The 13779-nt window shown below is 36.8% G+C and overlaps 1 protein-coding gene across 1 annotated transcript in view; it reads left to right on the top strand.

Annotated features, from left to right (window-relative positions):
• Positions 1 to 10443, top strand: part of TOPAZ1 (testis and ovary specific TOPAZ 1) — a 37583-nt gene extending 27140 nt beyond the window's left edge. The window contains exons 15-20 of the mRNA XM_079299351.1: positions 1114 to 1214; positions 5225 to 5390; positions 6144 to 6308; positions 7284 to 7487; positions 8561 to 8741; positions 9391 to 10443. Of these exons, the coding sequence (XP_079155477.1) occupies positions 1114 to 1214; positions 5225 to 5390; positions 6144 to 6308; positions 7284 to 7487; positions 8561 to 8741; positions 9391 to 9601 (1028 nt within the window). The 3' untranslated portion in view covers positions 9602 to 10443. The remainder of the gene's footprint in view (positions 1 to 1113; positions 1215 to 5224; positions 5391 to 6143; positions 6309 to 7283; positions 7488 to 8560; positions 8742 to 9390) is intronic.
• The last annotated feature ends 3336 nt before the right edge of the window (positions 10444 to 13779 follow it).

The following is a 13779-nucleotide window of genomic DNA, read 5'->3' as shown; positions in this document are numbered from 1 at the left end:
TATTTTCATGTGAAGTGTCACACTGTTAATAGCATAAATAAGCTTCAGTGCTGTAAAAATACATATATAGTTGTGTATTTTAAAATATATTGAATAAATTGCATCATGTATATATATATTTTTTTTAGTAGGTAGGATTTTTAGAATAATTTTATTCTCTAAAGAACCAGGAGTTTCTGCAAGGACTAGGTGCTCAAGAACCCAATGTTTTTAATAGTTCTGGCAGGCTTTCTTGCCTCTTTCCTCCCTATGCCCCTTCATTTGCATGTCTGCATCATTCTTCCTAATGAGTTTGCAGATTACTGGGGCTTGGTGAAGTGTCAGTGGGATATTAAATCATTTTGCAAAGGGTTACTTAGATATTTTTCAAACTGTATTATCTACTAAAACATAATGATTATTTATTCCAGATATGTAACATATCTTTTCTGACCCAGACTTTCATAGCATAAAAAAGCTATCAGAAGTTCCAGTTGTGACATAGGGTGAAAATTTTATTGGAGCTTGGAACTTAGTCTGTCTTTTCTAGAACGGTGGTCTCCCAACTGATAGGCACCTCCATCAGTAAAAAATTTTTGAGCAGTCACCCACAATTTATTTATTTATATATTATATACATATGCTACTACACCAATGTATTAAATTCACTATAAACCATACACAAAAACAGGAATTGCAAATATAAGAAAAGTATTAAATAAACACTACATTTTAAAGTATTTTACTTACTTTTATTTTCTAATAGTACAAAAAATATTTCCTTACCACAGCTGAATAGATTGTTGTGCTCACACCCTACTTTGAGACCACTGCTCTAAAATTTAACAGTACTTCCAAAGAGGTTGTAATTACTCAGTTCTGCAATTACCAGAATTTATTTGTGGTGCCAGAAAATGTGAAGCCTACTTTACAAATAATGATGTTACTAAATTAGGCCATTACATGTCCAAGCATTTTATGGATGACTTAGGAAGTTGCTACTTTCAATGGCAAATATTTCAGAAAATGTATTTAGTATTTTCACAATTATTGTATTTTTGAAACGTGTAATTTCTTCAAAACTGCATTTACATGTTAAATAAATAAATAAGCCTTTTTTTTTTTTCTTTCCAGTAATGAAAAATTCACACCATAATAAAGCAGACAGACTTTTCATTGGAAGGACTGGGATAAGCGTAATGTATTCATATCACAAAGTACTGCAGTGGCAAAAGGTATACAGAGCTACAGAAACCTGACTGGAAGAAAAAGAGAAAAATAATTAGTAATTTCTCTTCTGGATATTAAACTCTAGTTTCTCTAGTGGAATGATTGTGTGTGTTACCTGCCTCCCTGCTGTCTTGGTACTTCCTAAGTGTCCAGCTGAACCAGAGCATTTTATTGTGCCTTTCTGAGCAGTAGTCTTCTGTGGAGCTAATCATAAGTTGTTCTTGCAACCTAGAAACTGATTGCTCATGTTCATCTTGTGATTTTTCTGAGCTGAGGTTAAATCTGAACTAGGAGATAGGTCTTCCTGAGATTCTGGAGTGAGGTGCTGATGGGACTATTTCCCAAAAACATCACTTTCTTTCATCTGGCAATCATGCTGCATTCTGAGACCTCACAACTGAAATGATATTTAGAGAAGTTTGGGCGATTTTCTGCACTGGTGTTTCTGCATTTGACATCAAATGGAATGGATAAGGCCAGGAAGGCACAAAAGCAGCACAGCACAGCTGCACTTGATGAACTGCTTGTTCCCCAGGAGTACTGGAAGTACTTTTTTTCCACTAAATCTAAGTTTCTAAGTTCTGTGAATCTTGCAAAACTGAGACATCACAAAGAAATACCTTTACAGTCTTATCTTTACTGTCAAATATTACACAGGGACAGGATTAAGAGACTAGACTTTTGACTGGATGTTTTGCATTTCTTAGGCCTCAGGCAGTATTGGTCATATTTCACTGCAGCAAGATCATTTCAGTGTTAAATTTGGAAGAAAGGAACCAATTCATACAATACTTAATCTCTTCTAGAAAGCAACATGAAAAGTGATAGCATAAGAAGTAATACAGATCCCCAGTGATTTTAGATTGGGTTTTGGTCAGTGATGCCATTCTGAACTTTGGCCTGATCCTTTCAGCTGATAATTATGCTGTACTGGGATGTTCCTCATCCTGTACAAGATGATTTCTAGAATGCACTTCTATGAACGGAAACAAATGCTCCCATCCCCTTGTCTCTCAAGGTTTTGGGTTGGATTTTCTTGTGAGTTACCATCAAGGAACTCTTTCTGGTTCACATTAGGAATTAAATTGTCTTTTGTGTGATTGTCTCTAGGAGATGACCTTCAGGAATTCTGTTATGTAAAAAACCTGTGCACTGCTCAGTCTGTTTCCAGAGTCAAGCCAAGTCCCAGGAGATACTTGATGGAGGGGTGACCATGCTGCACCATGTCACTAATGGCCCTTGCACACATGGCCACCTGCGCTGGCCATTAGTCTAGAGGCAGGATACCTGTTCTGATGAACCATTGATTTTACAGCATCAGCTTCTTGAGTTGAATGGCCTTCAGCAGGTCCCTATCAAACTGCAGCACAGTGTGGTACTGTTTAAAAGTAAAGGGAAGGAGAGAGGGTCTTTGCACTAGCACTTGTGTAATATAGCACTAGAACTCTTCAGGCATTTTTGTTCCATAAAACTTAGCAATTAGAACAGTTAAGATGCACCTGACCACAGAAGAGAGAATCTAAATTCTTGGTATTGAGGAGTGGTAGTGCTCACATGCCCTCTGAAGAGTTTAGTTTGGCTTGGATTTTGGCTGTTGCCTTCAGCATATAATGTTTTTGTGCCTTCAGACATTTTAGCTGCTTTCCAGATCCATCTTAAGGAAGAGTCTTATCTTGGATTGCACAACCCCTGATATTTCAAGGAGATTCATCTTCATGTCCTAATTTCAGAGGTGCAAGGTGTGAAAAGCATGTGTTGCATTGTTCTTGTACAACAAGAGTTACTGAAAATAGATGCTTCTTACAATACTATGATTTATTTCATGTCTAGAGCAAAAGATCTTTGTTTCTTTTAGTGTTGTGTTAGGTCTCAAACCTACTTCTCTAGAGATTACTGACAAGATCCTCAAACAGCTTTGTAGACAACCTGTGTTGACCATATTAGAGTGTGAATGAGGCTCTGCACTGAATGAATTTTATCAAAATTGGCAGATTCCAAATTTATCTCTGCTTCTGGAGCTGTCATTCTTACCTCTCTCTACCAGTTTCACTCCATTATATATATATATCAGATAAATCCCTAATCCTGGGGTTATGGGCAAGTATCTACTTGTTCCATGTCTTTTTTGCCCAAAAGGTAGTTAATAAAGTAAGGTAGTAATGGATTTGCCCTTCCTGCTCTGTCCAGATTAATTCTGGCTTTAGGCTATGCCCTGTGCTCTTATATGAATATGTTGGACTGCCTGAAACTCTAAATGTGCTTTTCATATCATTTTTCTCAAGAACACCAAACCCCTTTATTGCAGAACTTTGGTAGCTCTTGGGGGTAAAATATGTATGCTGCTTGGTTCTGAAGAGAATTTTTTGTAAGAGGCAAGGAAAGTTCATAAAACAGATGTACTTCGAAAAAAACATGCAACAGGAATATGTCTTATATGGAAACGGGTCTTCAAGCAACACTAGACTGCTTTCTGGATATTTATTTGTAGAGAGTTCTGTAACATCAGTCTGCCTTTGGCATCTCTTTCATCCACTTCCTATTTCCATTTTTTCTTGAAAGACATCACTATGGTTTATTCTTAATAAGCTTTTTAATATTTCAGAGAACTGGTCAGACATTCTAGTCCAATTAAGGATCTCATTCCTCAACTGCATTTTAACTGAGGGGCCTTCCTTTCAGGATCACTTTCCTGCTGATAGCTGCATGCTTTCCATCTTCCTATAAAGACCACTTTGCAGTGGGCCCTCTTTTGCCAGAAGCATGGAATAGATGCAGATCCTCCTTAATTTTATCTTTCATATCTGGTTTGCACTTAGATTTCAAGTTTCACCTGAGTCTTTCTGGTATGTATTTTCTTCTTCAGCCACATACATCTACAGTTCTTTATACCTTAAATGTTGACTGCAGTTAATGTTAGTATTTTTTATGGGTTGTGTTGCAGATTAAAGATTGTAGATACCTGTAGGTTTTCAAAAGTGTCCAATTTTGGGCACATACCAAGTTCATAGTGTATATGTACATGTGTGGGGTTTTTTTAATTAGCATCTTACTGAGTAATTTTCTGCCAACTTCTGTGTTCTCCTGAAGCTGTCTTTCTCTCTGCCACCATGGCCCTTGTTCTGCCACCACCATGCACACTCACACACACCACAGTTTTTAGTAAGCCACTTCATCATTGATGCACCCACTAAGCAAGAGCTGAAACATGTCTGGTTTGGAGTTTTGTCTTTGTTGCTTGACTGGCAAGGTGTAGCCAGGTGGGACAAGTCCTGAATTCTGCCTGGCCATCCCTTGCTGGGAATATGATTTTGGTACCTCACCTTGACTCGATCATCGTCTTTTTAAGATTCAGATTGTACTTACCTTTGAGACTGCTATCTTTCTTTCACTTTTGACAGAAAGGGACAGTCAAAAAGTTGTTAAGATTAAGTTTCTGTAGAAAACTAGTCTAAATATCAGTCTGGAATCCGATGATAAAGTTGTTGGTTGTTACAGTATTGGCCAGATAGGCCCATCTTCTTCCAGTTTATTGTCCTGCTGCCTATAATCATCGGTGTTTCCTTTGACTTATGATGGAGTAATTATTTAAATTTAGCATTTACATCTCGGCTGCAAAATGAAAGCTCTCTGTATGATCTTTTAGAATTTTGTAAATTGTGTAGTGCTGAATGTAATCAAAACTAATTAATAAACCAGAGTAAGCACATACAAATTAATTATAAAGTATATTAAAAATACTGTATTGGACATTATATAATAGAAATAATGTTATGGCTAATAGTGTGTTGGGAACTCTTTGACAATAGGTCAGTAGAATTTTTTTGTCTACATAGTAAAAAAGACCCTAAACTTCTCATTTGAAATTTTACTACAATTCATCCCTGACTGAGTTTGGATACCTGTACATCTGTGTCACCAAATTAAATCTGTTCTGTTTTATATAAATATACTCTTGTGTTCACTGATACTATTGCTTTCTCTGACCTTCCCCCTTTCCCTCTCCCTCTTACACTAGGGAAGCAAGGTTTTGAATAAACTGCATGAGCTACAGATAAATTTTACACTCTTGAAAGGACTTATAGGTCCAGGGAGGTCAGCATCCAGATGTCAGATTGTTAATAAAGCCACAGAAATCTTTCTGCATTCTGGAAATTTGGATGGAGCAATTAGGGTATTGAGAGGTAAGCCTGTCTTAAAATTTTGACTTAAATTTGAACAGTTCATTTCTATGACAGATTTCAGATAAAAGTTACAAGCTGGTGTATGATACTAAATACAGTTAATAATACTGAGGCAATAAAGGAAAGGTGATCATCTTACAGGTTAATATTCTTGATATGTATAAGAAGTATTACAACTAATTTTTTCAGATATCAGCACCATTCTACCCAAAAATCTGCTGTAGTGAAGGAGGAGTGCACCTTGGAAAATTATGCTGTCCCATGTAGTTTTCCTTTGAACCAGGGGACACTCAGTATCAAATTTCTGGATTGGGTTGGTGCAATGTTCCTTCGCGACTCACAGTATCACCATTTAATATATTTGCTTTTGAACAATACCATATTTCTGCAATTAATACATATGGCTTTTTGGAACTCTGATCTGCTGAAAAGTAAAAAGAACAGAATGTATGCTGTAAAGTGAGGATGTAAATTTGCTGTTCAATTTTATAGCTGTACACAGATATATACTTATCTATATATGCCATTGACAGTCCATTTTACTGCAGTGATATTTTGCAGAAGGGGTGATTTATAAAGGTTCAGAGAATCAGTCTAAGGAGTGTTGGTCATGAGCAACAAATTATTAATAAGTCAAGCTGAACTTTCTGGGCAACTCTGTGTCACGGTACAGTTTACAGTACATTCTTAATGGCCCAAAGTCTCAACATCCAGAAGTTCTTAGAAATAACACTGCACTGTTGTTTGCCACAGAGTCCGAGTGGGTTACAGATGCACCATTGTGGCCCTGTGATAAAATGGACATCCTCAATCGACATAATCTGTTGTGTGCAATAGTGCACAAATACTTGAGGAAGAGTTCATACAGGCAAGCATTTGAAGTTCTGCAGAACTTACCAGGTTTGCAGAAACGTTCTGGTAAGTAAAGAAAAAGATACTGTGTAAAGAGAAGAAATTTAACAGATGATTCTGTGCTGTTCGTGTAGTGTTTTCTAGCTAAAATTTATTGAAGAAGGGTTTATACAAGCCTGTTACTGTTTTCCAAGGAGTATGGTGTCATTTAAGGATGTGCTCTGCAGTTGTTGCTGCACTTGTGCACACACTCTTGGATGTGCACACATACCTGTCTTCTTTTGCTCAGTTATTACACAGGGCAGCAGGAAAAACCCATTAACTTTTTAAGGGTCATACACGGTCTATACAGTGAGATGAAAAAGGGATATTTTAATTTAATGAGGTGGGGATTTTTTTCTTTAACTGAGGTAGCTAACCTCAGCATCTCTTATATCATGTTAAGAACCAAGTGCTCATTTAGGCTCTATTTATCTGACAAATTTTGGATGTGATACATAGTTACTTAGGCTCCACTGAGGAAACATCAGCTGATTCCTGTGTGTAGGTCTCACTGTGTACTGCCACCTTTAGGAATGTTAGGAGAGGTTGGATGGAAGACCATCTACTTAGAAAATACTGAAAGGATCTAGTTCTTTGAGTTATGTGGAGAATACAAGGCTGCTCAGTCCTGCCAAAAAGGAGACAGTTCAGAATAAGAGAAGCAGAAAACCAAGGGGTTTTTTATTGGTGGAAATCTTAAATCTGATGGATCAGGTGAAGATTGTATTTATAGGCTTGGGCAAGTAAATGTATTTTTAGCTAATTCTATTAGTTTTGGCAGCAAATTATTACTTGAACCTTAACACTTGTCCTTCACAATATGAATGAAGTACTGTATAAAAAGACTTCTGATGAATAAAGCATTCATGTTTCCCCAGCCTTGTTCCATCTTGCTGATAGGGACAAGAGTTCTGATTTAGGTACTTATTGAGAAACAATCCTTCAACTAGGTTTGCATTTGAATTAATTAAGTAGTTAATATTCCTAATTCAATTTCAGATTTTATAGATGCTTCTCAATACAGCCGCCTTTTTAACAAGCTGATAAATGCCTGTTTTGAGAACAAGAACCTTGGGGTCTCATCTTCTGCAGTAGACTTCATGCTTTCCAGGAAGATTGCTATTGATTTTGTTTTGCTTAGAGGATTAATCACGGCTTTGGGAAGAAGTTCTTTATGGTCCAAAGCCAGGACCTATTACAAAAGTAAGTTGCTTCTTAAGCAATATCCTCTCCTTACAATTTTAGATAATGTGCTCACAGCATTTCAGTATGAGTAAAAAGAAAAGTGGTATTTTCTGCGTTCATTTTCAGGAAATTATTTGTAACCAAAATATTTATTAGGAAATGGTGAGATGAAAATAAGAATCAGTGCATACTACCTGGCATGAAATAAATGCAATTGCAATAAAATTATTTTTTTACACTCAGTTTCAGAATTTCAACTATGTGAGCCCTGAAATGTTTGAAAAGTGCATCATCTTCACATTTTCATCTAGGCAAATTAGATTTCCTCATACTTCTCTCTAGAAGTGTACCAGCATCTCTGTGGTGGTATAATATTTAAGATTTGAGAAGTCTAGCTAAGTAGTTTTTCCTAACTATTGAGAAAATTCCTTTCAATTAAAAGCTAATAGTCTGTAATTGTTTTCAACTCCCCATTTCTGAGCTAAGATAATACTGGGGGTGCCATTCTGCATAGGGTCTCTCCATATTGTCACATTATTCACTGTTTGATTCTGTCTTAGGATTGTTGAGGTTAGCAGACTGCTTTAAGATTCCATGGTACCTAGGATGGATACTTGGTTTTGTTAACATTGAAATTACTGGTTTTCCTCATCTCTTTTTTTTTTTTTTTTTTTTTTTTCCCCTGAAATGCTGTGTATGTTGGGTTGCTGGCATCACTTGCCATAAGAGAGGGGAGCAAAGCGGGAGATGCTGTTCAAATGTTCTCTCACTTTGACCATGATTAACAGCATTTGTCCGACCTGCCTAAATTGTACTTGTGGTATGACACACTTGGCATCCCCAGACCTCTGATAGAACTTTTTAATCATAGCTGATAAAACTCATTGAAAAAAAAAAATCCAAACATTTTACAAACATGAATATTATGTGTGAATGCTGTGTTCTCAAATCAGGCTATTTCATAGGTGAAATAGTAAAATCCATTACAGTTTTGGGGTTGGGGTTTTTCCACATTTAGTCACACAGAAGAAAACAGATCTATGTTTAGTATTGGTAATCCTAATTCCTTATGTTTCTGCATTTACTCACAGATGCTTTATCACTGGGTTATTACCCAGAGCTGCAGGGAAATTTATGTCACAAACTTCTGAACATTCCCTCTTACCTGTCTGAAGTTGAGATGCTGTTGACCATTGAAATATTTCTTGTTTCAAACGCCAGTGATATTCAAAGTCCAAGGACTAGTCAGGTTCTTCAAATAATACTGAAAAGGTTTGTTGTCTGATACGTGCAGTTTTGATTGTATTTATTCATGTGATCATGTGAGTAATAGATCTTGTTTTCCTTATCCTTCCCTAAGAATACATCTCTTCATTTTGTTTCTTGGATAAGTGAGAAGATTTTTATCTCCTGTTTCCATGTGTATGCTACTGTACATCTGCTTATTTTCTTAAAGATTAAGTTCTGCTCTTGCAAAAAACATAGGCCTGTCACTTGGGCACAGCCTTGTTCCAAAAGTGATTACATGCCAAAACTGAGTAAACCTTATGGATGCAAGCATGTACATGAATTCTTGCGATATCCAGTTCATTAAATGGTTTGCATTCCTTTACTGAATTTTTCAGCCCAGAGACATTTTTTCATTAAATGTGGTATAAATATTGCAGAGCTACTTCGCACTGGCATTAAAGCCTATTACTTTTCATTACCATTAAATATTTTAAAAATACACCTTCATTAGCTTTTTAATTCTTCAGAACAATAATATAATCTGTCTAGAAATTAATATAATATTTATCAATGAAAAATACAACGCATTATTTTAATGTTTTTATATTTTTCCTGCCAGTATAAAGTGTTAGGCAAGTGACACTGAGCCTGTGTGATACCTAATATTTTATTTGTTAAAATTCCCTTACAGATCTGAAGATGCAGTTCAGAATAACAGTGCCTATCACAGGGCAGTGGAGAGGCTGATCCAGGCGGTTCAATTATCTGATCCAAAGCTTTTTCTTAAGCATATGACAATGAATGTTAATATGGAAGAAGTTTACAGCCTGGAGCATTCATCTGCTCTAAAATGGCTTCAGGAAAATATGGAATGGGCTGAGAAGGTCTGGCTGTTTCAATAATTACTAAACAGTTTTCACTATATTCAGACTGTGTCTTATTGATTTACAGCAAGGTTTCAAACTCAAGTTGTGGTTTTAAATACTGTATTGATGATAATGCAGATAGTAGCACAGAAAGAGTAGTTTTTTTCCCCAACTGTCACACTGAGTTATATAGATGTTTTGCAATGGCATCACCAGATAATGAGGAAGCTGCAGCCTCAGAACCATTCTCCATTCTTACAAAGAATTAGCACTTAACTTGTTTCTCCCAGCAGGTAATCATATAACTGTAGTATAAGCATATAGATGAAAGTGCATTGGTTGGGTGCATGTACTGTTCTTGAGTGAGACATTTTCCACATTTATTCATAGTCTTTAGAAGTAATACCTGGGGTTTTTTTGTCTGTTTCACAGTAACTTGTGAGGTCACTGTCCCAAATCTTTGCACCTTAGATCTTGATTTGTTTGCTCCAAAAGGCCAGTAAAAAACACTGAGAATAAAATAGCTGCAAAATCACTTGAGACATGCATGATTTAGGATATCTTTCTTCACGGAACGGAGAGCCTATGTGTTGCTCACAGCTGAAGGTTTAGTTGGTCATTTAATTAGATATCTATTTGATATAGATAACAGCTTTTGTATGGTTTCACATTTGTATATATGGATACTTCCACTGAAAGGGAAAACTTGCTTTCTCCCTTGATTGTGCTCTTAGATAGAGATGGTTTTGCCCATCTTTTAGGTTCTGCCAACTGCATGATGAGATGGAGACTTCTAGTAAGCTCATTCCACCATTCCTGGTTCTTCAGGATTTCTGCTTTTTTCCAACTGAAAATCCAGAATCACATTCAAAGCATGAGATGCTAAGTCACACTCTACAGCCTGAATAAGAAGAATCAAACATTTAATATCAGAATAATATCAGAAAACTTCTCATAAGACAAGCCTCTGTCAAAGGTGATACTTACTGAGCTCGCCTCTTTTGTAGTGTTGTTATTTAGATCTCCAGCACTAACCTTCTCAAACTTCTCAATAATACAGCTCTTTTGGTCCTGCTCTCCATCAATTTTAAAGCCTTTTATTCTGCACATTTAAATTTTTACCTATAGAAGTTCATGAGTTTTTAGGCTGTTCCATTAGAAGTGAGACTAGGATGGTGGCACAGGACCTCAGTGTTTGAAAAATGTCTCTCCTTGGGGTAGCATAAGTCTCTTCCCACTTCCTGCAGCATTATTGCAGGTGTCCTTTGCAGCTCTAAATCATGAAAGCTATCATGACCTTAGTACTGGATGGTTGGTGGAGGGTTTTGGTATCCAGGTATCCAGGGTTTTTCTCTTTGGGGAGGTTGCTGCTCTTGGGGTTTATGCTGTTAATCTGATGTCATGAATCTGATCATCAGTTGTTGGATTCCTGACCTCCTCAAGGCCACGTCCTGACCTTTTTCAATACCACATCTCATCCAGTCTGTTAGGGAGTTGCAAGTGGAAGAGAAAGGATTGAATAGGATGACTACCAAGATGATTACTTTTCTCCTGTGCCACCTGTACAGAGAAATGCTAGGATAGAGGCTCTTGCCTTTTCACAGGGTATCATTCTTCTGTAGGGATCATCTGCCTGCCTTGTAAAAAATGGTAGATCCAGTACCAGTGGTACCAGATGGCATTTCTGTAGCAGCCATCCACTTCACTCTTAGAATACAGTTGGCACTAATCCAAACAGAACGTTGGGTTCTGCCCCTGCACATTCATGAAGATGGTTTTGCCATTTGTAAGGGTATCCACCTGGTCAAATCCAAGTGGATTCTGCTGATTCTACTTCCCAGTAGCTGAAAGACTGGGTTAGAAGTAGTCAGGTTTTTAGAGGGCTCTAAACTGATGCTCTTGCAGCCACTCCAGCATTAGTGAAAAGAGCAAGGAAGGTTGGAAGGTTCCAACAAACTAAAACTGGTACTAAGAAAAGAAGTAATTTTTTCTAATTACTACTTGTAAGATCCTTTGTGGCTTAATCTCTCTTGGAATTGGGCAGAGGCTATCTGATCCTCAGCTAAATCCCACATTTCTGTGAGTGGTACCCGATGTGGCTAATAGTGTGTTTGACAGACACAGAAGGAACAACATTCTCTCTATAATCTGTATGGCTTCAAAACTTGGGATGTTCTAGAGAGAGCAGAATTTTTTCCTCGCTAAGCAACCTTGAATTTTCACTTAGATCATCCCCAGAACAAAACTCCAAATGTTGCTTTATTTTTCAGAAAGAGGTTAATCATTGACCTTCAAGCTTGACTTGGAACTGTGTAAAATTTTTGCAATGTTTTGGCTCCATGTCCTGAGTATCATCTTCAGCTGATAGGATGTAATCTCAGTCATGTTTTATATTAACAAGCAAAGCAAGCTCCTCACATCATTGCTCAGAAGTTTTGTTACAACTGAGGCTTCTGGTATTAGTGTCAATTTAGTGTTTCTCCCTGTATCACCATGATAAACCAGTAGGCAGTTGAAACAACTTTGCTGTTAAGTCCCTTATTTTACGTTTTTGTTCTGTCTGGGTCCAAGCGAAATACAATGCAAATCTTAGCATTTTGATGTATATCAGAAAGACAGAAAGGTTTCTTGAGTAACATTCTCTGTATTTTGGTTAGAGAAATTCCATGTGCCAAACAGGGCAAAACTGTTGGTTTTGTCCACTGTGGAATGGAAATGAGCCTGAAAAGACAGAAAAAAATATCCTGAAGAATGAAGTACAACAGAGGCAATGCAGTTTTGCAGAGCCAGTCACACACTAGACAATATCCATATTTTTGCTTTCTCTCAGTATAAGTTAAGCTGAAAGAACTTCTATGTTTGACATTGAACAACTTATTTGGTATAATTTTTCATGTAGGAAATAAAGTGTATGTTTACTTGTTTGCAGAGAGAGACAGGAAAATGTGCAAATAAAAACTTCCCTGTGCTGTGCTCAGTAGCTTGGAGTAGACAACACTGTGCTCCTTCAGTATGTTGTTAGATGCATGAGAAATTCCCTCTGTGAAAATCTTCCTTCAGTTGTCACTGATCACATGCTGTGCTCTTGGAAAGATTATTTTTGTTTGGTATGGACAGTTTCTTGTAACTAAAACAGAATAATATGGTTTGGAAGACTTACCACAATTTTATTTCAAAACATTGATTATTTTGAGAATTTCAAAATGTGGGACAGAGGTGAGAAGCTGGGAAAAGGACCTTGATAGTTTTATGGTGTTTTATAAAGAGCAATGGAGACAGAAGTTGGAGCATTTTGGAGTAGTTGTTAGGTTGTTAATAAACGTTTTTTAATATTTATATAAAGCATTGAAAATATCTGAGTCTGTATTGTTATTAAATTATTTCCTTTTATTCAGATTCCTGTAATGACAACTCTTACATATGCAACAAGATAGGCAAACAGGGAAGTAGATATGGAGTTTAACATCTTGTAACCAGTACAAGAGTCTAGAGAATGATATGCGGCATAAGGAGGTTAAGAAAGTGTGAAATCAGACTATACAGTTCTTCACCACACCAGAGCACACAATGTAGCAAATGCTCATGAATAAATTGGGTTGAAACTCCCAGCTGTGGAGATGGCCAGCTTCCAACTCTAACTGGAAGTGTAGGCTACAGCCAGGGTTACAGGCTGTGCTCAGTTCACTGAAGAATTCAGATGGATGTTAGTGAGAGCTTCACCTGAGGAGAAGTAGTAAAATTAAATGTCTCTGCTATAGTAGTAGAAGTTTAATTAGTAAGTCTGAATGTTGTACTCCTAAGCTTAGTAAAATTTAGCCATAGTAAAAGCAATGATTCGCATTCCTTGTCCTTTCACATTTTCCAGATGTGTCTTGCGTCTGTGGTTTTATTGAAGAGGGTTTTTTGCAAATTCAGCTCTATATTTTTCAGTCTTAATTCTTGCATAACTTTTTTTTGGTTTAAATTACTAGAATGATGTGTAGTGTCAGAATGATACTGACAGGATTGTCTCAGAGTTCTGGAACCATTGCATGTGATGGGATTGCAGAAACTGATGCTATCTTTTGACCTTCCACAGACCAAGGACCAAAACAGAAACAAATGAGTAAGGACAAAATAATTCCAATTGCCACTTGTAGCACTTAGAATTAAGTAGCAAGAATTTTTTAAATTCTCTGTTAGGACTCAAGACATCAAAACACAAAGTTTTTTTA

Source organism: Erithacus rubecula (genome assembly GCF_903797595.1).
Source record: "Erithacus rubecula genome assembly, chromosome: 3".
Lineage (NCBI taxonomy): Eukaryota > Metazoa > Chordata > Aves > Passeriformes > Muscicapidae > Erithacus > Erithacus rubecula.
The sequence above is the reverse complement of the archived record's forward strand: the minus strand, read 5'-3'. Positions and strand labels throughout refer to the sequence as shown.